Source organism: Taeniopygia guttata, chromosome 1 (assembly GCF_048771995.1).
Source record: "Taeniopygia guttata chromosome 1, bTaeGut7.mat, whole genome shotgun sequence".
NCBI lineage: Eukaryota > Metazoa > Chordata > Aves > Passeriformes > Estrildidae > Taeniopygia > Taeniopygia guttata.
Window position 1 is genome coordinate 70,070,180 of NC_133024.1, and position 20,542 is coordinate 70,090,721.

Below are 20,542 nucleotides of genomic sequence, written 5' to 3' on the forward strand. Positions count from 1 at the left end.
AAAATCGAAGCAGTATCAGAGAACGTTGTTCACTTCTCCAGACAAACATTGTTTTTCACAGAATTTATATAGGAATGTATTGAACCTCAAAAACAAAGGCATCTTTTAATACAGAATAAAAATGCAGTAGTAATGTTGCTGCTTTGGTTACACAGAGGGTTATCATACTGATCAGTTTGAAAGCAAATGTCAACAAGTGTTAGTGCCTCTGTCTTTGCTTAACAAGTATCCCCTGTCAGTCAGCTCCAAGTTACACAACCTGTCTCTCTCACTAGTGAGAATTAATGTGAGATTTCTTAAGCAGGTATCAATATTTAAATTGCTTCCAAGTCACCAACTGAGCAATAGGGAAATGGAAAAAGAGTCATCAGACTCCTGGTTCCACGCTGCTGATGAGACCGTGCTGTCTGTCGTACAAAATCAGAGTCTGTAAAAACACTGAACTTGAAAATATAATTTTGTGACAGACAAAGGTTTTATTTTTTCCCCCATGACTTCCTTTTCTCTTTTCTGTGTGCCTTGTGTCATCATTGTCTTTTTTCTTCCAGTGCTATATTGAATTTCATTTCTAGGAATAGGTTAATGGAGCCCTGCCTGGTGAAGAAGCCCAGGAACTGAAGTTGTCACCTTTACTTAGAGCTTTGTTTCAATTACCCAGTCATACAAGTTGACAGCTTGGTCAATGAAGGAATATTAGGAGAGGAAGCACCTAGGTCTAACTTGCACTCACAGCCAGGATGAAGCTCTCTGTTCAGATTTTGGAATTTTGCCTGATTCTAATTAAATACAAATATATCTGTGGTAGTCTTTGAACTATGCTTATTTTACAAACACATACCTTTGGGGTTACATCATATCAGATAAGTATGTCATCTCTGAACAGTATAAGCAGCTTTAGGTCTATATTTTCACTAACAGCTCTCTTATCTGAAAATTGGAACACAGATGGTATGAATTGCTATTAAATGCATCAATTACAATATTCTCTAAATATGTTATTGGATAGCCTTTTCTTGCTTTTGTACCACTAACACAAATTTAGCATGTGGCATTTCCATGGAAAGCAAGCCAGTTTTGAGTATTAAATCAACCCAGTTGCTGGGGACAGCACTGCTGTGCAGATTGCAGCAGTATTTATAAAATACCCCTGCATCACAAGATTGCTTCACACAAAATATTAGTTGACTGCTGAAGATGTAGTTACTTTCAAAATGTAAAAATAGTTCTTTCTTTAACCATCTTGTTATGACTTAAAAGAAATGGGATAGTTCTTTAGGTTGTTTCCTTTGCAGAAAGATTCTCTTAAAAAAAAGTAAGGTTTAAAACTTTACAGAATGCAACTAGAAGAATATATTTCCAGAATAAAAACTCTGAAGACATTGGAGTTTTTTAGAATACTACTTCACTGCCCTCATGAGTCCAGCATTGGTCTTGGAAGCATCAATATATTCCAGAGACAATAAGTCCATGGCTTTCATATGACATGACTGGATTGTGGCATTAATTCACCTGCTCTAGAGATTACTGGGATAAGGGCTTGCTACCACAGTGAACTGTAGCTACATTTCAGCAGCATGTTGCTCCTGTGTGGGCTTGCCAATGTTCAAGGCCACCTCCTGTAAGAAAATTAAGATCAGGAAATTGTGGGAAGGAGCTTGAAACACACCATACTTTTGTAGTGTCTTCAAGATTCAGAACTCATTACATTTTGTGTTGGAAAGAAACATCCACTCGGTGAAGGAAATGCAGGGCAAAATTGTGTAGAATTCCTGGAAAAAAATCATCTTTATGGGAGTCACACAAAACATGCTTTTGTCAAAAACAGCCAGAAATAGTTTTCCATTTTTCTCACCTGAAAAGGAGCTCTTATAAACAAGGCAAAGCTAGACTGCAGATGGGATTATAGAGACACCCTTTGGGAATACCTTCAGACCCGGCCAGTAAGCGATACAGTATTTTCACTGGAGTGCGATGAACATTTATGGCTTGTACTTAGACACTGCTGGCTTTTCTTCCTTGCCATCATTGCATTAATTATCCCTTGAAATGATAGTAAAAAGGTGTTTAAACAGTTTGCTTGTATTGGAAGAGGTGTGTATGGTTCACTGGAAATACCATGTATGTACATAACAATGGAGAACTGAACCAGAGTCAGTACTCATTTTACATTTGGTTTTTGAGTTCTAGTGTAAGTATGTGATATTTTCAATAAAGTTCTTTTGCAATTTGTTGCAGAACCCCAGACTGGGCTTCAGATTGCCTTTAAAATGTTGGATGCAGATGGCAATGAACAAGTTGAAAAGAAAGAATTCTTTAAGGTAGGTGTATTTACATAAGTTTTAATTTTAAATAGATCCATAGGTTATATTTGCTTAGTGAAGATTTATTAAAATCATCAAGCCTGTTTTTCAGTCCAGTCTATGATCACATGCTTACTAACATATTTTATATGAAAGGGCACATATTGAAGTATTGCAATAGAAATACTTATTATAATTGAATCCACTTGTGTAAGTGTTACCTTAGAATTGTAGGTAAATATCTGCTACTAGGAAGGTAGGAATTTGTGTATATCCATTAATCCCATGAGCTAATTTAAATAATCATCTGGAAGAGTCTTTTGTTTTCTTAATATGTTGAATAATTTCTTTAATTCCCCATCCTCTTTTGGTCTTTATTAATTTTACTTGCTGTTGCAGAAAGATTTTTATCAATTCACGCTTTGAAGAAAAACAGCAGGTTTTTTCCCATATAATATCCAAACTATGGGGGAGAAAGGTAGATACTTTAAAAACTAACAAAATCTAGCTCTGAGTTTTTAAGAAGAATAGGCTTCATTATATAGCTTATTCAACTTTTAAATATTTAACAGAAGACTAACTATGTACTTCTTGTTAAAAGTTGAATGCAGAATTAACAATCATAATTTTTAATAGACTCCCTCAACTTATTTCAGATCCTTAATTCATATTGGAGGTAAGTGGAGACACAATTTTATAAGAAGATGACATAGCTACTACAATTCAAGTTACTTTCTGTCACTAGGGTGACATTAAAGCTGATCACGAACTCATGTCTCTAGAAAACCTTAAAATCTAAAACTTTTAAAGATGGACCGGTTGATTAATAATAGAGTAGCTGTTCACGTGTTTTGTACTTAGCACCTTTTTTTCAGTGAATTGTCTGTTAGCAAGGTTACAGTTGATGAGTCATACTTTAAATCTATTCTAAAATGTTGCAAAAATACTTCTAGACTTAGTAGTACTATCTGAAAATAATACTTGAAATTAGATCATTTTCCAAGACAGTGTTGCCAGAAGCCCCTAACTTAACCTGCAGATACCTTTGTCGTGCTACATGTTCTTTCTCCCACCAGCTGGATCAGGGAGATAATCAGAAGGGTAAGAGAATGGATTGAGACAAAGACATTTTAATAGGCAAAGCAAAAGCCATGCACACAAGCAAAGCAAAACAAGGGATTAATTCACTGCTTCCCCTGGGCAGCAGTGTTCAGCCATCCCCACGAGAGCAGGGACCCACCACATGTAATGGTGACTTGGGAAGACAAAAGCTATTGCTGCAAATGTCCTCCTCTTCCTCCTTCCCCCAACTTTATGCACAGAGCATGTCAGATGGTCTGCAATGTCCCTTTGGTCAGTTGGGGTCACCTGTCCTGGCTGTGTCCCCCCTCCAGCCTCACAAGCAGCCCCAGCATGGCAGTACAAAAGCAGAAAAGGCTTTGGCTCTGTGTAAGCCCTGCTCAGGAATAACAAAAACATCTCCCTGTTATCAGCCCTCTGTTCCACACAAATCTAAAACACACTCCCACACCAGCCACTGTGAAGGAAATTAACTATATCCCAGCCAAAAGCAGCACAGCCTTACACCCATTTGTTGCTACACAAGATCTTTTAGTTTTTAAGAATTTGTTCTGTTAAAGTGTTAATTATTCTGCTGATTAAAAATAAATTAAATTCTTGTAAAACCTGTATTTTTGACCTACTAAACAAGGTGCAATCATAGTGAATTGTTATCAGACTAGCAGTAAGTCTGTTATGGCTGTATTATTCAGCTGCAAAACAATATGTTACAAGCGAAAGTAACTCCATGAATACGAGTGAACATGTTCAGCTTGTAATGTCTTTGCACCAAAGTGCCACCTTAGCAGTGCTTTCTTTAAAAACGTACTATCAGTTAAACAAATAAGGAGATTCTTACACTGCTCTTTTGGGGAGATGTGAAATATGTTATATATTTAACATCGTCACCCATTTCAGGTATTCTAATTGAATCAGCCAGTATAAACAACAGAAAATCATCAAATGTAGAGGTGAAAACGTTATATAAATCATTAAAATAATTTCATTTCTATAGAGGCAATCAAGCTAAATGAAAATTATTCTGGTTAGATAGATTGTTACTTTGCATTTCCATTTTGGGCTGTATTGGTAAAATAATATAGCGTGGTAAAAAAAAAAAAAACAAAACATATAAATTACTTTGTCAACTCACAAGAATCATAAAATTCAAAGAAGTCCCACGGGATGCAAGTCAGTCAGAGAATGGGTTTTCTCTTGTTACTGTTTTGGTAATATTTACAGAGGAAAATATTTTCAAGCAAAACTTTATAGATTAGGTTTAAAAATAAAATTTTTATAATGTAAGAATGTGGAAATAAGTGTATGTGTTCATCTGTATGCTCTAGTTCTGTAGGCATCATGGAAATTTTCTAGATAGCTAATAAATCAGTCAATTATGTGGCAGATCTGTCATTTGTCTTGTCCCAGTTGGCATCCTAGGAAAATATATCTGAACTATTCTATTGTGATTTCCACACTATATTTGACAATAACATCAGGAAATATAAGTAAGGAAAATGCAATGGAAAAGAATAGTGAAGAAGGAGTAATCAGGAGGCAGTGTCTGTAGGCAGGGCGCAGTGGGAAAAGAAATTTCATTGCTGGTTTGTTTTCTTTCTTTGTCACCTCTTGTGCTCCCTATTTCCCACTGTTATCTACTGATTAGACTTCTATGTATGTCTGTGTTGTCTGACTGTAGAGTCTTAGAGGTAAGAACTTCCCTTATGGTTTGCAAAATGTCCGTCATTCTTTAGATTGTGTATATCTCAATTCTCACATGTTCCTGGATGAACAGGCACAGGATGTGTCAAGCAGGTCATTCAGGAAAGGGAGACCGTGATGAAAGAAACTCCAACCCCAGTCAGTCCTCAGTGCCTGCATTATGTGATGGGATATAGGCTGTTCAAACCTGTATGGATCAGGCACTTCAGGAGTGGGAGATGCAGAATTTCCCAGTGTTCTCTGCTAACCAAAATGGATGTTTGGGAAAGGAGATCTTGAATGCAATCCCATGTTTTCAACAAGGGAGTTTATCTTGTCCTCTGTAGCCTTTCCATTTCAGTGCACATTTTCCTCATTTCCAGTAAAAGTCTCTCACTTCACAGGGATACTCTTGTTCTCTCTCCTCCCTATTTCTTTGTATTGAAGCCAGTGTAATTCTGCTTAATCCACATTTCAGTGGTAAACAGTCACAGTACAAGAGACATTTCAGTATTAGGGCCAAGAGGGTTTTGTTGCTTTGCCCTGGAACTCCTGGATGAAGAAGAGGTAGAAATGGCATGCTCACAGATGTTAGCTGCCACTCTTTAATCAGCCCCTGCCAGAGTGCAGAATCATTTCTCAGAGACATGTTATCTGCATCTCTGTGAGGACAGTAAGATACTTCTGTGAACTCTGCACTTCCAAGACATTTACTTGAGATTTGGTGAGGGGGATTTCCAGACACATAATAACCCATGCACATTAATCTGAGACCTCCCACCAAGAATAAGGCTACCAAAGTTCCCAAAATCCCCAGCAAGTAAGGAATTTCCCTAACTCTCTAAATCTGTCCTGATTAAAGATGTCTAAGTAAAATTAATGACAGTTCAAAACTACAGGGAATAAAGGCAGAGTAGCTCTGATGGCACATGCAAGAGCTAAGTAGACAGTCTTATACACTTCTGCTGGAGAGCAGATACCACAAAATACTTGTAGAGCTTCATCTAGGGCTGAATGAGCCAGCACCCAACACTCAGCAGCTGTGGCACAGAGCACTTGTGTAATCTTAGAGCATCCACAAGCATTGATCTCTCTCAAGCAACTTTTTTATTTTTAAAGACAGACATAGTCTTTCTGCCAGAAAGGCTTGTTCAGAACAGATTACTTCTGTCTTCAGTAAAGGCTTCACTTTTGCATAATAAGTCTCATTATCTTTGAATTAGCCATTATTATAGTGAGTGGTGAGCAGGTATAAATATTAAATACAAATAAATGTTACATGGAGGAGTCCATTTCTTGAGGGCAGAATTCTTCTCCCTCTGTGAGTAGTTGCTGCACTATGCTAAAAAACAATCAACAAGACTTCTGGAAATAGTTTCAAGCACTCTGAGAATTTTCATACAGTGCAAGAAAATAAAAAGTGAAATCTTTCAGAATACTTGTGAAAATAATTATGCTGTGTGTCTATGTTCTTCAGTAGCCTCTGCTACTGAAATCTACACTGCGGATTTTTTTAAGAGTCCTTTAGAAATAAAATCCAAAAGAGAAAAATATCATTTCTCTCCTGTTTGGAAAGTATTTGCAGCTTTATTCCTTGTGTGTGATCAAATGATTGATTTTTCAGGTAAGAACAAATGTGATTTCTCAGTGAGAATATGGACAAGCAGTTGTGGTTTTACCCACAGCTCTATAATGCTATTTTGCTATGAAGAAATTCACAGTGCTTTTACTGTACTAGTCATTTGTTTTGTAAATGATCAAAAATAAAGATAATTTGGAGGAACGAGTGGTGTTTAATTGCCTTGCTTTACAGCATTTCTCTTGGTAAATACTATGAAGAAATGCAATTTAAAACTAATAATAGAAAGTAAGCATCCCGAGAAACAAAAAAAAAAAAAGGATAAAAAAATCCAAACAAACCCAGAACAGGTTAATTACTCAAACTTTGAGGTCAAGGGATGACCTTTGGCAGCACAAATCCATAGCATGTTTTTCTTACTATTTACAAGCCCATACGGCTTCTCTGAAGACCCAAAAAAGAAAAACAACAAAAACAAAAATAACAACAAAGGAGAGTTTAAAAACTCCCCAGAATAATGACTGTAAATTTGGTAATGAACCTTTTCCTGGTTTTAATGAGCAGCTTGAGGAATCACTCAGAAATGTTTGAGAAGCAAACCAGCAGTTTTGAAATCCTTGAGCTTTAAAAGCATCTTTTAATGTCTCCAAATTCAGAGTGATAAGTGTAATTCCATATCTCTACCTGAAATGTATTAAGTCCTTTGTTCTTTCATTTCTGCTGTCCTTTTGAGGATTCATGCAAATGTCTGAAAGGTAGGTGTACTTTGTGCTATATTAAATCAGTCGTTCCTGTGGCAGTGTTCATCTCTGAAGCTGAAATACAGTCAAAGAAACCTTACAGCTCTGATATACTTGAGGTACTGCAAATTAGTGCACTGTTTATATTACCTTAAAGCTTTATTTGGGACAGTGGAAGTTATGTTTTTAAATGTGAGTCATTTCAGTAATTCTAAAAATCTTCTTAGCTAATACATTCAAGATTAATTTTTTTCCAAGGGTGGAGGGGAAAACTCAAACCACATTCTGCCTAATGCCAGTTCTGAAAAAAATGTTTTCTTATTGAATTAAATTATTCTTTATTATTAGTTGTATAGCACCTCATTTGAACAGATGTGTTTTTCATGTCCAGAAGATCGTGTTTATTACAGAACTATGTAAAACTATCTAGAAGGACAGCATGAAAATCAGGATAATTTTTATTTCTGGAATGATCCTTGATATTATACCCTAGACTTCCAAAATCTTCTGAAGTGAAAACTAAGCTTCTGGTGCTAGGAAATCTACCCTCTAAAAATAGAGTAAGCACTGGACTGCAAGAGATAGATTCATGTTTGGTTATATTAACCACAGTAGATAAGACATTCCTAGGAAAAAGTGTGTCTGAATAGCAAAGTATCTTCAAGTATGCAAATATTTTGTCATGACTAGAGAACCTTGCAGAAATGTATAATTAAGAAAAGGTGCAATTAAATCAAGGTTCAGAAAAAGAAGGCTCTAATAAAATCAAATTTGTAATTTTCCTGTTCTTTTCTCCTGTTTCAATAATTACAGCTACAGAGAATCATTGGGAAGGAAGATGACTTGAAAGCAGCTGGAGACGAAACTGTACTTCGGGTATGAAATAGAGATACATTTTCCTCACAAAAACATTGTCGTGTTTCCCAGAGTTTTTAGATAAGTATATAAGTTAAAGTTAAGATAAATATATAACTATATATATTAGTATATAAGTTTTTAGATAAGTATATATTAGTGCTTTAATTAAATGAAAGGCCATGATTTGTCAACTGCTTTCTAACTGGGGGAGAAAAATGTTTGTCATTTCTGAGCCTTCTGATGAAATGGGTGCAATCAGAGTATTTCATGACTGTGTATTCACTTGGTTGGTTTCTGTGAGCCTCTCTTTAAAGTAACTCTCCTCTACTTATGAAAAGTTCAGGAAGAGCTCCATATTGCCGTATAAGAATAGAGGGCTTTCCAAACGGAAATCTATAGCTTAAGTTTTCCTGAGTGCTGCTGTTGCAGTAATATCAGCTTATTCTGAGTTGGTTTGAAATTTGGTTATTGTCACTGAGGTGACAAAGGCAAGGATTATTTTAGTCAAGTCAATTTCCAGAAATAGGCAGCATAGATGCAGACCAGAAGAAACAATCCTAGAGTATGATTGTCCAGCTGGAAAAGAAGTTGCACTGTTTTGCAGACCTAACAACTAACAAATAGTGACTATATCTCATCAATGAAAGGGACAGGTAAGTTCCTAGTCTCTTCTGTTTTCCCATGAATCCAGCCACCTGCAACCTCCCTTCTTCTCAGGTAGAGTCTCTTCTTGAGTCCGTAGTCAGCACAGAGACAAGATAATCTGTAGCCTGGGTGACACTAAGTGAGACTGAAAACAGAGAGGGGGAATCCTGAGCATACTGAAACACCTCAGAAGAAGCTAATGAACCATATTACAACTGATGGGACAAGTGAAAATGGCCTCAAGTTGCACCAAGGGAGGTTTAGATTGGATATTTGGAAAAAATTTTCACTGACATTGGTCAAGCACTGTAACAAGATGCCCAGGGAAATGGTGGAATCGCCATCCCTGAAAGCATTCAAAATACATGTGGATGTGGTGCATAGAGACATGGTTTAGTGAGGGACTTGGCAGTACTGGGTTAATGGTTGGACTCAATAATCTTAAGAGATCTTCTCCAATCTAAATTATTCTGTGAGTCTAAAGAAGGGGAGAGTACAGCTGGATTATCTCCATCTATTACTAAAAGATGCTGCTTATATCAACAGCTTGCTGTTGGCTGTAAACTTTCAGTTTACACTGGGCATGAGGCAGTGGCTGCTCATATTGGAAGCATTCAATAGGGAATTTATAGAGGGCTCTGCTTTGTAAATCATGCATCAGCAGTTTCTACAAAGAGATGCTCATGTTCTTTACTTTTTCACATGCCTGAGGAAAAAGCGGAAGTGGCTGTTGCTGACGCCTTTAAAATTTATTAGGCATAAACTGTCTTCTGATTCACAAAAGTTTTCCTCCCATGGTGTATATTCGAAGTTGAGTTTAAAATTATTTGATCGACAAACAACAATCTCCTTTCTTGAATCTTTTCATCAATCACCAGATTAAAAAAGCTAGGATTAATAGGGTTGTCTGCTCCTCAAAATCTATTTAAATTGAGACTTAAATGTCATGACAGTGAAAGAAAAAGATCTTTATTCTGCATGACTGCACAGCTATAGTATAAAATTTCCAGAGAAACTTTGATACAGTTGGACAGATTAGTTATAAACACATAAGCTTATTGTGAGCTAATTAAATACCTGAGCTGGAATGTCTCTATTTTGTTTTTGTCTTGCTTCAAAATTTGTCTTCAAAGTTCTCCATTGAGAAAAATCTGAAGTTATTGTAACCAGAAAATGTTATTTAATACAGCTTCGGAGAAGATTATGAATGGAATTCTAGTATGAAAGAATTAAATAGCTTTGGGGAATACAGCTAACTTGAAATTATTATGGTCTCTCTATTTCTATGTGGCAAAATCCAAATTATCACATTTCTCTTAATTTTTATTTTCTTCCTGTCTTGGCTTTTCACCAAAGAAATTGATTATCTTTGTAAGCAGTGAATCTGACCATACAGTGTAATCGTTGGACATGTTTTACCCTTTATTTTTTATAATTATGGTAAATCATAGTATTGCCTTTAAGCAAAACAGATGAAGTATAAAAAATATGGCATTTAAGTTGACTATGCTTTTTAAAACTTGAGATACTGCAATAGAATTTTGGTGTTTGGAATGGTTCTTTATTTCCACAACGCTTTCTCAATTTGCTTATGAGTTTGCTGTTTTTTCAAAGTAAACCCAGTCTCTGGTACCAGACGGCAAATGTCACCAACCTAGGAAAATACAGTTTAAATGGTAGTCTGCAGCTCTGTTTAACCAGTAGGTATATGCAGGTGTATTCCCTGTGTAGAATAAGGTCCCAGTCATTTATTTACTTTATGGTGACACCAATTTATAATTTATACTCATTGAGTTACTGTATAAGGAAAAGAAAAATTAGTTTGCTGTTCTCCCGGGGTGCTTGTATCTCTGCCTTTTTTACAGACACTTTGACTTACACACCTAAAATTCAAATTTTCACCACTTAGTTTTTGGCCCTTGAATGGGATTACAAGTGGAATTGGTTATCCAGATACATATATTTCAATTAAGGGCTTTTATCTTTCCAATATTATAATTGATGATAGAAGAAAAGCAGAAATAATAATCTGCCCAGCCTTAACTGGCTCCATCTTTTAGGAAGTTCCATGCTGAATTTTGCAGAGCAGGCAATCTGGCAGTCTCATAGCAGAGGTGCACACAGTGAAGGAGAGCTGCAGGCAGACTTAAAACACTGGAGCTGCTTCTTTCTAATCAGACTGGAGAAAATGGTGCAGAAGCCAATAGAGGCAGTGACTGCCTCAGCTCAAGCACCGTCCCCATAGGCCAGAGGAAATGGTCCATTTGGCTTCCTGGCAGAGCTGTTCTTCATATGGAACATCCAGCTGAACACATGACCATGGTTGATAGAAGAGGAGAGCCTAACTCCCTGCCTGGAACTGATCTAGATTGCAGTAGGAAAGTGCATGAACTAGAAGATTTAGTTTGTTTTGAAAAGGTGTTGCCACACAAGCAGCATGTGTTGTTTTTGTGTTCCTGCCCTGAGTTCCTTAAAAGGATACTCTAACAGGATAAGGTGCTTTAGTGTCTTGGCTGTGAAAACAGTGCTAGTGGTGGCAAATATCTACTGGACAGACCAGTTATCTAAATCAGGGACTTTGCTCTCAAGCCCTTGAATTTAGAATAATGAGTTATCAAGTACTTTCAATACCTTTCATTTAATATGCTTTATTTAATGAGTAAACTTATAAATTACTTTTAGCTACTGTTAGAAGAGGATTGACAATACAGAGCATTTTGTATTTGTTCTTGAAATGAAATTAGTGTTGTGAAATAAATGAATTATTTCATTTCCAAATGATTAAAGATATGATTCTGGATTCCCTAGTGAATACATTTTCATACAAAGTGTGAGAAGTACAATTGGGGATTTTTTTTATGTATATAACTAGTTGTTGAGGACACAACTGCTCATCTCTTTTAAACATAAGAAAACTTAGGAACTGAAATTGTGTGACTATATGAAGTGTACTTTTAGACTCACACATGAACAATTTCATATTATTTGAGTATAAGTTGTTTTAGCCTGTCTACTTCTTTCTTTTTTTTTCCCTGTGGTTCTAAAAGAAGTAAATGACATTAGTCATTCACACATTTCTCTCTGCTTACCTGGTCAAGACAAGGTTTTACACTTGGACCTTCAGACACTGCAGAATTTTGATGCATCTCCTCAACCAAGGAACTGTGCAAGTCATGATAACTTGCTCATCTGCTCCCTAGGATCTCTACCTGGTTTAAAGTTTTCTACTCAGTGCTTCTAAGTCTGCGTAGCTCAGTATAGCTAAAGACTGCTTAAAACTGAAGGAAGGTGGTGGCTGGGAGCTATGCTCTTCTAGTGCAGCAGTACTCTGTAATAGGGGTGCAGCACATCAAATTTTAGAAGAATCTAGTCCAAGACTAAAATTAATATCCCTCCCCAAAGAGTCTGTCATTAATCTTGTAACCTCTCAGTTCAGATGGAATGCACATTTTTTATTGACCTATCTTCTCCAACATAAATATGTATGGTTTGTGTCAGCAATTTAACACTGAATTCTGTTAAAAAGCTTTTAGATACTTTAAACCAAGGAGCAGTGTGATGTGCTTTAAAGAAAGTTCTTCAGACAGGCAGACCCCCTAAAAGAACCAAACTGTTGGACATCAAAATATTAGATTCTTGAAAAAGTGCTGGGTCATTTTTTACCTTGTGGGCAAGGATATTATTTTATTTTTCCATATGATCTCATGACATTGTAACCTTGAGAGAGAAGGAAACATATTTGAGCAGGAGCTCGCTGGGGAGCTGGTGGCAGGTCACCTGAGCCATTTTCAGCACTGAGAGCAAGAGGGTTTGTGCGTGCTGAGGATGGATGTGCTCGGCCTTCAAGGCCAAGTCTGCCATGATCAAAAGAATGAGTTTCATAGCACATCACACCTCCTGAGGGGGGTCCTCATAATGGAATCTCTTTCTTTGGTGCAAAGTCACATTTTTAAAGTATGCCACGACAGAGAGGCATGGCATGGGTTCCTGTGAGGAGCTATCCCCAGCCGTGTGTAGGAGCTGCTTTCTCAGGCTGCCAGCAGGGCTTTGCAGTGCAGCAGTGCCATTCCCCAACTGCTTGGTGCAATCATCCTGCTCAGAAGACAAAGTTCAACCTGTTTCTGTTTGGGGCTTGCATATCTCCTGCAGCATCTATTCCCAGATTAGTTTTAGCTCCATTGCCTGGAAACCATTTTTATTATGTATCTCCTTATGAATTGATACAGAATTGTGAATGATGCACTGAAACCTGAGGATGTCTGTGAAGTTACATGTTCTTCATTACTGAAGGCCCTAAGTGTACAGCAGAGTGATTCCATGGCATTAGTTGTCATTAAGAAAAGAACTGATAGTCCCAGTAATACGAATTACGGGGGTTATTAAATGCTGTTCATAATTTAGAAGATGTTCTGTCAGACTTCTCAAATATTATATCCTCTTTAGAATCATCTGTGCACATTTCAGCCCTTCTGCATCAGACCTGAGGTATTCTTGAATCCTACCCAATAAGAAGGTGCATTGCAAAACATGAAAAACTTCAGTATGGAGTCACATTAGGATGAAAGTTGATTTACCATAAAAGACACAGTTTAATTCTGGGGCCCACTTGAGAATGACTGGGCTTTGCCAAAAAGGACTGCTTTTGGAGGTCTGTATCTCCTGGTCCCACTAGCTGGCCTGCTTACAGTTCTTTTGACTGACTGTAACTGTTAGGGTTAATTTCATAATGGGCACATCTTTTAAACCTTCTTACCAGAACTGAGTCATAGGATATATCCCAGCATCTGGGAGATTCTCAAAATGACAGAAAGCTTGAATTCTCTTTAGCAGTGTGTGAAGCTAGGCTGGAATAGAAGCCTGGCATGGTGAATTGACTGAGCTAGCAGCTTAAAAACAAAGAGGATTGCAGAGAAGCGTACTCAGAAAAATTTGCAAAGATTTCATTTTAACTTTGTAAATATTTGGACATCACTAGCAGACAGCAACTAAGGTATTGTCCTCCTTGCCCAACCTCACTTCTCTGCCTATTCTTCCATCTACTTAGTCTCCTTCTGTCTCAACTAAAAAAAAATATTCAATCCAAAATATGTATTATTCTTAAAATTTCTAGTGAAGTAATACATTTGCACAGCAAATACCATGTCTCAGGAAGCAAGCAAGAGAACAAGAAACGAATTGCAGATTTTAATCATGATGACTGCTTTCCAGTCATGCCTCAGGCAAATTCTGCAAGGAAAAGTGGTAAGAATCTAGAGACAGTAAGTCTATTAACATTTCAGATGAGTTTTGGAAATCAGTTAGATACATTATTCTGAAAGTCCCATCTCACCATGCGATAAAGTTTCTTCTCAGTGACACTTGTTGGTACTTGCTGCAGTATCAAGTCCTAAATGTCAAAAGCTCAGTGGAAAGCTACAGTATTAGGTAGGTCTTTGCCTATGACTCAGTTTTTGCAGCATCAGGCCTCTAATGTAATAAGGAAATAACTTGTGTTATCTGATCTTGCTTAAAAAGGAATAATTTCATAATTCAGCAGTTCATGATACTGTTGAAAAGTGTAGGAGGCGTTAACATTACTCTAGGAAAATTATCCTATGTTTGTAATACGTACACACATATTCATTAGTTGATAGACTTGTGTGGCATCAGATTGTGTGGTCTTTGGGATTCTGGAACATGTCTGAGTTCCCCATTTGTGATACATGTCTCTGCCCCATCCTGTGCTTGTATCAAGATGAAACTCAGACCACTGGGATCCTTTTTCCACTCTGTGCCTCAGCTTTCTGTAAAATACACTGATCAAAAGAATCCTATGGTGCACAATCCCAGGGCCTGAAGCAGCCAGATACACCAGAATACAAACTTTCACTCAGTGTAGATAGTGACTCAAGTCTACCAGTCTGGTCTGCTTTGCAGCCTGGGATTGGGTTACCATTTGATTCTTATTGCCAAGAGAGACATTCCATTCTTTCACCCAAGCTCACAAGGGCGAGGTGTTGGAAATATTAATAGAATTCTCATTATCTTCTAACAAGGATTTGTCATGTCGGTACTAATTTATACAGATCAGCAGCAAAAGCTCCTAATGATTCTGTGGACAAAAAGGAATTATGTACTAACATGTACTTTAATTTAATAGCATTAACTCTAGGAAAAGCAATTTTTTAAAATTTCACCCTTAAGCTGTAGTCTCTGTGGTCTCCTGTTGCATTTTATGCTTTAAAGGAATGTACTGTTTTGTAGTTTTAAAATATATTTAACTCTCACTAACATAGTGTTTGGACATCTGCCAGTTTCACTGTGAAATTTCAACTGATAAAGAAGGTAGCCAGCAAGTAGGTGCATATTTGTTATAAATCCTGGGATAGGCTTTGTCATCTTAGATTAGATGAGGTAGGTATTGTTTGTATGCCTTCTTTTAGTTTGTAACTAGAGAAACATTAATAGAAAAAAAAAAAAAAAACTTTGGCTGTCACAGACTTGGTTTTGAAAAGGTTATTTTAAACCTCATTTTTCAGTTTGTTTTCATACAACACTGATTATAATATGGAGTAATTAAATTAGAAGCATTAAGTTATGTAATCATGAGTTCAGTTTTTAAAATTACTTTAGCAAATCTATTCCTTGTATTTTTCAAGTCTCCTTTAAACATATAAGCAAAACCCACAAAAAGCAGATTACAAGCTAGCTGTAGTGAGGGATATGTGGATTCTTCTCTGTTTCTTTTTAGAAAACTTTGCATTCTGATATAAATAGTTTGGGTTTGAATTTCAAATAAGCATACATGAATGTTTGACTTTTGGCTTTCAAAAAGGCATATACCAATGTTTATGCATCAGTCTTCACAGTAATCTGAAGTGTTTAAACTTCAGAAGGATGGGTCTTGTGGGTATTTAAATATTTTTTGCCTGCAATTAAATGATAAAAGTTCAGTAAGTACAGTTTGCATATGGCTTGAAAAGTGTTTTTTTCTAGGTTCACTCACACATAACTCATATCACTGGCATTTGGTGAACTGTAGCTTGTAGTAGAAATGAGGAATGTTTCTGCTTTAGCTATTAAATAACTGTGTCATGTATGCAGTAAGCATGAAACATGGGGGACTAATGGGACTTGTTATTGATGATGCTGAAAGCTAAATAACCATTAGTATTAAATCTTATGAATAGACTCTTGTCTTTCATCTTACCTCTTCAACCAGATAAAAGACACAGAGGCTATTTAGATGTCATAAGAATAGTATGCTGAAATCCCTACAGGCTTAAAAAAAATTCTCTCTTCGTGTTGCTTAGTGTTTTGTTGTGTTCAAAGAAATGCCAGTATGCTGGTGCTGAAAGAAGCATAGATCAGAAATCCAGCATTATGTGTGGGTTTGGTGGTGTTGAAGATTAAGTTGAAATAGTGTGTATCCCTTCTCTGCAGAAATTTCTTCTTCAGATTTTAAAAATAGTTATAGAAAAGTCACTAACCCTGAAAATTTCCCAGAAGCCGTGTAAGGCCATAATATAACAGAGCATTATCAGTGTTAGTATTTTTCTAGCTTCATTTATTAGACTATCATGAATGTTTTAAAATGGCTGTAACATGTTAGAAGTACCTAACTAAAAAGTTCCTTACAGATATTAACTTTATTTAAGCCTTTTAATTCACCTAGGAATAAAGTTTCTTAAAGATTTAACTTGCAACCTTCTATGTTTTAATAATAAAAATAATAAGATATGATAATAAAATGCACTGATGGTGGTTTGAAATTGTTCTTATCTTTCATACAGAGTATTTAGAAGCAGAACTTATAATACTCTGTTAGCAGTAAATGTGGAAGTGTTGTTCAATTTGAGATCCTGTGTGATATCTTTGGAAACAGTAGTTAAATTTCAAGTATTTTCGTGGGAAAATCTAGTTCAAATAAATATTTTTAGATTAATGGGGAATATTAATGATCATGCAATACATAACAATCATACAGTTTTTTGTTTTATAGGAAACAGAACTGGACAGCTGTGGTGTTAATACCGTGTTGCTGGTACATTTCTTTGGAAAACAGGGAAAGGAAAAACTTCGCTTTTCCGAGTTTTTCAGGTATTTTTTCAGCTAGGCAAGCTTAACAGGAGCCAGTCTTGTTCCTACCCTTGTGTTTTACCCCAGCTCAGACATTTATCTGACATCACACTGAGCTGATTCAGAAAATTAAGCAATGAAGTGGAAATTATTCATGATGTTACATGATTGAATTCCCCATTTAGCTCCTAGAGTCTGCTGTCTGCAGGAGCTGAGCACTGTGATAACTCCTAGCAGCAGTGGGCCAGGAGGGTTGAGACTCCCATTCTTGGCAGCCTTGTGGTGGCATACCTTAAAACAATGTGAATCATGAGTATTTTTTGTGACCAAATCACAGAAAAAGTGGCTTCCAATCAATTAGAAAATATTTTCTGAGTTGAGATACTTCTTTTCCTATTACAGCTGTCATGGTAAGCTACAGGCAACTTCTCCACTTGCTTCAAATTCCAGCTTCTGTTGAAACTTTTCCAGTTCCTTTTCCTCTACCATTTGAACTACTTTTGCAATGAGACTGTGCAGATACCTGTTTGAATCTTGACATACGTATTGTAGCAGGGCATCAAGAGAAGATTATTTACATCAGTATTACCTATTCTATGAAAATAATCAGTCATTTACAAACTAGAATAGAATAATGTGTTTTGCTTCAGTTTGTATTCAGAAGTGGAGAATGTGTGGCAGCTCTCTTAAAAATGAATGTTTTTGCAATCAGTAGACTAAAAAGTGTTTGGCTCCAGTGGCTCTGGTACATACCAGTCTTCAAATAAACAACTTTTCCCTTTTGAAGACCTCAGCTCAATAGGAATCTAAGTGAGTAAAAGTAAAATAAGTTTAAGATGTCTCCAGCTCCCTTTTTATAAATACCATAGATCCTCTCAATGAAACAAAAGGCAGAGAGCACCAGTAAAAGGTTGTGTTTGCATATACAGTGTAAACTGAAAAGCCTCAGGTTTTAGATAAAATCCTACATTGACCCAATGAGGCATGACATTGATGAAACTATGTACCTTGTACATTCAGAACACATAGGTTAAAGACCTTTGCCTGCCACACAGATAGAGGCCTGTAATCAAAATCAAACTCCCACATCTTGCTCTTAAAATTTGTGGGATAAGTGTAAGGTTTAATGCAGGTAATTTTTCAACAGTGGCAGTTATGTTTCGTAGGGCTGGAATGTGCCTCTTTATCACTGCGTAGACACTCCATCTCAGCTGCAATGTGACAGTGGAGTTTGTTTAACACGCAGAAAGGTGAATAAAAGGATCGCTGTCTTTTTAACCTCTGCGAGGATATCACCTTTCACATGATTTTATTTGCAAGTAAATCAAGCACATCATTTCTAGGTTCCTATTGTTCAGAGAAAATGTGATTTCTATCTGGTGGCCTCTCATAACACTTTACCTACTGCGGGAAGCTATTGTTGGCTGTTTGATCAAAGTGCCACATTGTTTTTACAAGAGATGACTGATGAGCTGTACAGACATAGATCATTCTCAAAAGCAAAAAATAATGATGGCAAATGCTTTTATCATTTTCCAAGTTCTTGCCTAGAAAGCTTTTCCATTGATCAGTGTAGTACCTAGTAGAAAATAGAGGTGATCATGTTTGATTAGGACGCACTAAAACTTGTCACATTAGTTAAATACACAGATATTGCTGTGCTGCAGAGTCCTTAAAACTTTAAATAAATAAATAAATAAATAAACCCAAACCACCCAAAAGAGAAAAAAAAAAAAAAGGCAAAAAGCACAGAAAATATAAAAATAATTCACTTCAAAAAACAGGAATGCTTTCATTCTGAAATTTCACTCTACTTATATGGGAATTCTGAAAGCTGAGACCACTGTTCTTATCTCACTACTTACTTATATTTTCCTCAAGCTCTCTCTTTTCAGTTTATCTGGCATTTAAAAATCCTTTTGTAAGTGTGCAATCATCTGTATCTACATGTACACCAGCATTGTCCAAGCCTTTTAGCCCACAGTCCAAACATTTAAAAAATGTCAGGCAGCCACAATCAATATACCAGGGCAATTAATTTGCCCTGTTCTCCTTTCTTTGCATTCAGATGGCACAAAGAAAATGGAAACTGTCCACATCTCTTGGGGCAATGTGAGGCTGATGTAAACTAGTTCTTGTGCCTCTTTCCCTACTGCCCTGAACACAGGAGGCACGCTGAGAACAGGGAGGGAAAGTGGTCAGGCATCTGTCTCCAGCTAGTGCTCACTTCTTGGGAAATCCCAGGTATTGATGCACAAAATCCTCAGGCAGTGTTTTCATCAAATGTAAAGGTACTTTCAGAGATCTTCAGGTTTCTTAAGGCAGGACTCAGGGAACATATGTTCAGCTCCAGACTGCTAGATGAGTCCTTATTAGTTGTATTGTCCTTAACTCAAGGACATTATAGTAATTATTAATAAGAATTTACAGTTCCAAAAGCAAATGTTTCCCTGGCAAATGTTAGGAAATAAAGATTTCTGGAGTATGTTTATGTATATCACTACTAAAGGTGTGGCCTCTTTATCAAATACAGCTGGAACAGTATTCTCCTGTAACATTTTAAGAAAATATAGAAGCATATACAGTAAGCCTGAAATCATGTAACAAAGAAGGGTAGATTTAATACAGGAAGCCATCTTTCTTCTCAGAAGATCTGAACAAGTTTCTGTTTCAGATGACACCACTCAGTTTTACACCTCAACAATAATGTCATCTTCTAATACCAGGTCCTGTCTTAGAGAATGTCCCCAGAATGCAAGGCTTTTTTATGCTTTTGTATGGCTTTCTCCTGTTTTTAATACAGAAATAATTTTTGATCTTTTCCTTCCAAAAAAAAATCTTATTTAATTTCCAACTATATCAAATGTACTGTCTTTTATTCTGAGTAGAAAACTATTTTGTTTTCTAGGTAGATGAAATATTTCTTCCTGACAGACACTGGGGCTGTTTTTCCCTAGAAAAAAGTCCCTTACTGATCTTGTTTAAGTATGTCTAATCCCAAATAAAAGAGGAGACAGTATTTCACTCCCTAAACAGTTTATGACTGCTGTGATTCTTTCTGTAATCTGTCCCCAAGCAAGCTTAAATCTCTTACATTCTCCTTGAAGGAAAAAAGAAAGTGCAGAGAGTATGGAAAGGGTATTTTTAAAATTCTCTGATTGTTGTATTTTTTTCTGGGATGTCTTACAAAAAAATACTTCCCAGTATGGTTAAACAATGGGCATCTTTGAATAGCATGAGGGAAATTAACATTTAAATCCAGTTTACGTCATTCTCTTACCTGATTTCTTGCATCTTGTTTCATCAGTTAATAGAATTTTGTGACAGAAATATCCTTTAATAATGTTTCTTTTTTAATTCCTGCTTTAGATTGAAGGTGAAAAATTGTATAACCATACAGAGATCATGCCTTTTCCCTACTTATCCTGTTTCTTTGCTTCAGTATTATGAATTCCTTGATACATTTTATTTGGAAGCTTTCATATAAGGAGCCAAAATTATCCAGGACCCCACTGCTAGTGCTGACATTTTGGGGGGGCTGTTGTGTGTGTTTGCCAGTGCATGGATGCAGGATCTCTTTCAGGTGTATTCATCAGCCAGCA

At 36.5% G+C, this 20,542-nt stretch overlaps 1 protein-coding gene across 2 annotated transcripts in view; it reads left to right on the plus strand.

Moving 5' to 3' along the window:
* MICU2 (mitochondrial calcium uptake 2) overlaps positions 1 to 20,542 on the plus strand; it is a 134,423-nt gene that overhangs the window by 99,966 nt on the left and 13,915 nt on the right. For both annotated transcript variants that reach the window (XR_012056634.1, XM_030275367.4), the window contains exons 6-8: positions 2,236 to 2,318; positions 8,193 to 8,255; positions 16,864 to 16,961. Coding sequence is in view for 1 of the 2 variants with exons in the window: in XM_030275367.4 (XP_030131227.3) it covers positions 2,236 to 2,318; positions 8,193 to 8,255; positions 16,864 to 16,961 (244 nt within the window). In the remaining variant the exon portion in view is untranslated. The remainder of the gene's footprint in view (positions 1 to 2,235; positions 2,319 to 8,192; positions 8,256 to 16,863; positions 16,962 to 20,542) is intronic.